Raw genomic sequence first — 4,234 nt, 5'->3', positions numbered from 1 at the left:
GTATTGTTTCCTCATTGCCTCCTCCGGTTCCCATGTCGCTTCCTCAATCCCGTGCTTTTGCCATAATACTTTCACCAAATTTATCTTTTTATTTCTAAGCTCCTTTGTTTCCCGTGCCAGTATCTTGACCGGTTCTTCATTGTAAGTCATATCCGACTGAATCTCCACTTATGTCGGAGAAATAACATGTGAAGGATCTGATCGATACCGTCGTAGCATAGACACATGAAAAACATTATGAATTCTATCGAGTTCCGGTGGTAATGCCAATCGATAAGCAACCGGTCCAATTCTTTCTATGATTTCATATGGCCCGATAAATCTGGGACTCAATTTACCCTTTTTACCGAACCAGAGAACTTTCTTCCAAGGAGATACTTTTAAAAATACCTAATCACCCACCTGAAATGCAATCTCTTTTCGTTTAAGATCAGCATATGACTTCTGACGATCGAAAGCTGCTTTTAGACTATCTCGAATCACCTTGACTTTTTCTTCTGTTTCCCGGATCAAATTAACCCCATGTATCTTCTTTTCACTGAGCTCGGTCCAATATAATGGTGTTCTACATTTTCTACCATACAAAGCTTCATACGGAGCCATTTTAATACTGGACTGATAACTGTTATTGTAAGCAAATTCAATCAAAGGTAGATACTTCTCCCAATTACCTTCAAACTCTAATATACAACATCGGAGCATATCTTCCAATATCTGAATTACACGCTCAGATTGGCCATCTGTCTGAGGATGAAATGCAGTGCTGAAATACAACTGAGTACCCAAGGCTTCTTGCAATTTGCCCCAGAAACGAGATGTAAATCGAGGATCTCTATCTGATATAATGGAGATTGGCACTCCATGTAGCCTGATAATCTCAGATATATACAGTTCAGCCAATTTATCTAGAGAATAATCCATACGTACCGGGATAAAATGTGCTGATTTTGTTAATCGATCAACGATCACCCAAATGAAGCTTACTAAGCACAAAGTGCTTATCCTGTTTCTTTTTCCCCTGTTTTGTAGTGTTAAGAGCTCGGAGGTCAGATTTGGTCGGAGAAGCATCACACTATCAACCTCAAGATCTCGGTACATAAAGAAACTTATTTTGGAAATCAATGGCATGTATAAGCTAGTAAAGTAGATGTTAATGTGGAATGAATGTATGGTTAGCCATTGGTATGGCTAACAAATTTTGGTTTTGGCATGTGATGAGATTATCTTATGAATACAATAAATCTATCTTGAAAATATGTTGAAATGGATTGGTTGTGTTGGCTTGGTCTCGGTTTAAAATTTGTAGGGAGGATTAGATATTTATAAAAGGGGTCATATTGAGTTTTAAAAAAAAATCAGTAAAATCTGGTAATACCTCGTATCCTATTCCGGCGACGGATACGGGTAAGGAGTGTTACAATGCTGTTAGTCTCAGTGGATTTAGAACCCATACTTTAATTTGACTATTTTCAATCTTGAACTTTCCAGATTTTTAAATTTTAGGTTTGATCAAGTGATAATTATTAAATTCATTAAGTTATGTTATGCTATTTTTCAGATGAGCCTATTATTTCTATATATTATTTAAAAAAATTAAGTTAATAAATTTAAAAACTATAGATTGCTTTGAGATTAAAATTTTAAAATTCAAAAATTATAATCACTAACAATAATTTAATTAATAATCATAGACTAAATTTATAATTTTGTACATAATATAAAAGTAATAATAGAATTTAACTATCGATATTAATGAATTGAAAAAGTAGGGTTACTAAATCCACAATGAATGCAAAATTAGAGTTTCGTTGGCAGTATATTCTCTTACCATGAATCTGATTGGACAATGGCAGTGAGTGGTGTGGAGAAGAGAGAGAAAATGAAGACAAAATGAAGTCCAAATTCACATGAAATGAAATGGCTTCCATTGTCGTATTCTATATATATTCATAGCTACCCCCCCCTGAGCCTCCTTATGTTCAAGTCTCTTCTCAAAGGGACTCCATTTCATTTTTTATAATTTCTCTTTTTGGTCCTTTTTATCTTTTTCTTTGTTGGAACTCAATAGTATTGATTTCTTTCATGGCGAAAGGCCGGCGATTGTCCACCAGCAGAAGCGAACGGTACCTCGGGAGTTACGGTTACGGTCACAACCAAGGGGAAACCGTCACGGACGAAACGGAACTCGGCGAGGATGATGTCTGGTCCATGGTTGATACCGTCTCAGACCGACACGACCAGGGTGACGACAATCCACGGAGCGAGTGGACTACACGCGTCGAGCATGAGAGTAATGGGAATGGGAACCTGGGCCGCCGCCGAATCCCTCGAGATGAGCGCCACGTGGGCGGGTTGTCTTTGGCTTTCGAGGATTCTTCTTCGAGCAAGCCTAGGATCGTGCACCAGTTTCGCGGCCACGACAAGGTGGCAGCCGCTGCTTCGCCACGTGGACACAAGATGGCCACATCAGCGCCCGTGAACGTGCCTGACTGGAGTAAGATTTACAGAGTGGACTCGGTGGAGTCTATACATGACTCGGATGATGGTGAGTCGGAGGAGATGATGCCGCCGCATGAGTACTTAGCACGTGAGTACGCTCGGAGTAAGAAATCTGGTGGGGCGTCGGTGTTTGAAGGCGTTGGTCGCACGCTCAAGGGCCGCGACTTGAGGCGGGTCAGGGATGCAGTTTGGAGCCAAACCGGGTTTGATGGATAGGCCCTTAAATAAAAAAAAAAACAAAAAAGGACCCAAAACCAGCTTAATTATGATTGATGACAATGAGATACCATTATTTTTTTCTTTTAACTTGGGCAATGATTCGGCTGAGTCGACACATGCGAGTGAACTCAGTGTCGAGTGAGCACAAACAGGATTTTGAATTGGGAGGGTCAAAAAAATTCTGTTCTTGATTGGAATTCAGAAGTTAAAAGTGTGTTTCCAATTTCTATTTGATGGTAATTTGAAACCAAATTAAGTTCAGGTAAACAAAAAAGTTACGGCTTATATATATATATATTAAGAGTTATTTAAAGATTAAATTAAACTCAAGGTGAACTAAATATTTGAATAACTAAAAGTAAATTTTACTATATATATGTTGAAATTTCGTTTATTATACTGATTGTATTAAGTTAGAATCGAGTTAACATTTACTCTTAAAAGAATGACATAAAAAATACTATTTTTTATTTATAGACCGCTTCCAAATAAGATATTACATCAGTAAAAAAAATTCTGTTAAACAGTAAATGACATTTTTTAAACAATAAATATTAATTTATTAAAAGTTAAATTTATTTAATTCTTTTAATAAATTAATATATTTAATAGTCACAATTATATTCATCAATAAAATTGTATAAAAAAATAGCAATTTAAAACTCAAACTTTAAGTTTAATTAATTTATGTATTTGATGGTAAAAGAAATAAGCTTCTTTATTTTAGATTTAATATTCATTAGGTGCGGCCATTTTTCTTTTATTAAGTAGCACCAGCAGTTTAAAACAGTCCAAAATCCACTGTCATTAACGCTAATCATTCGTTCTGACTTTTATGTATTGCAGATGAATTGGTTTTTTTTTTAGTTTAATTGTATAAATTATTTAAAAAATTATAAAAAATAAAATTACTTTAATCAATTCATTATTACTCTAACTAATTCCATCAATAGATTTAGCTTTTGAAAATAGTGATGTTTTAGTACCATAATTAAAAATGAAATAAAAAGAAGGTGAAAATGGACAAAAAAGGGGTGGGGGTGGTCCAAAGGAGAGGAGAGTGGAAACCAAATTTGCTTTTTGTAGAAGGTGATGGATGGAGAAATTTGGGATAATAACAGTAGACAACAATGCCAAAAGAGAGATGTTTTTTTTAGCTCAAGATGGACTCAACTGTTATTAAAAGAAAACAAAAAAAGTGCAGGATGAATGAATTATGCTCCTTCATTGCATTTATTATGCCTTTTTGCAAGACAATGACTTCAAGTTCCTCTGTGTTGGGGCTCTTAATTTCTTCTTTTCTAACCATTCATTAGGGGACATTTTCCAAGATGAATTGACATGGTTCATCATAATTGATACACATGTTCAGATAAGTGATAAAAGTTAGATATAGTCGTGTTTGAATTAAGTTTTTGAGTAAAGTCAAGTTTGAGTATATTTATACAATCAAATTGTTATAAATAAATGGATGTTATATGTTTATGATAACAGTCCATTTTTTTGTTAAAATCTT

General features: G+C 35.0%; 1 protein-coding gene across 1 annotated transcript; it reads left to right on the top strand.

Annotated features, from left to right (window-relative positions):
- Positions 1-1,829: 1,829 nt before the first annotated feature.
- On the top strand, positions 1,830-2,945 carry LOC121220817 (uncharacterized). Its single transcript, XM_041100362.1, has one exon. It carries the CDS (start codon positions 2,083-2,085, stop codon positions 2,713-2,715), a length of 633 nt encoding a protein of 210 aa, XP_040956296.1. The 5' UTR covers positions 1,830-2,082; the 3' UTR covers positions 2,716-2,945.
- The last annotated feature ends 1,289 nt before the right edge of the window (positions 2,946-4,234 follow it).

The sequence above is a fragment of the Gossypium hirsutum genome, chromosome D09, assembly GCF_007990345.1.
Source record: "Gossypium hirsutum isolate 1008001.06 chromosome D09, Gossypium_hirsutum_v2.1, whole genome shotgun sequence".
Classification (NCBI taxonomy): domain Eukaryota; kingdom Viridiplantae; phylum Streptophyta; class Magnoliopsida; order Malvales; family Malvaceae; genus Gossypium; species Gossypium hirsutum.
The sequence above is the reverse complement of the archived record's forward strand: the minus strand, read 5'-3'. Positions and strand labels throughout refer to the sequence as shown.

Excerpts from the sequence above, each read along its gene's own strand:
- LOC121220817 (XM_041100362.1), top strand. The coding sequence starts at position 2,083 with ATGGCGAAAGGCCGGCGATTGTCCACCAGCAGAAGCGAACGGTACCTC.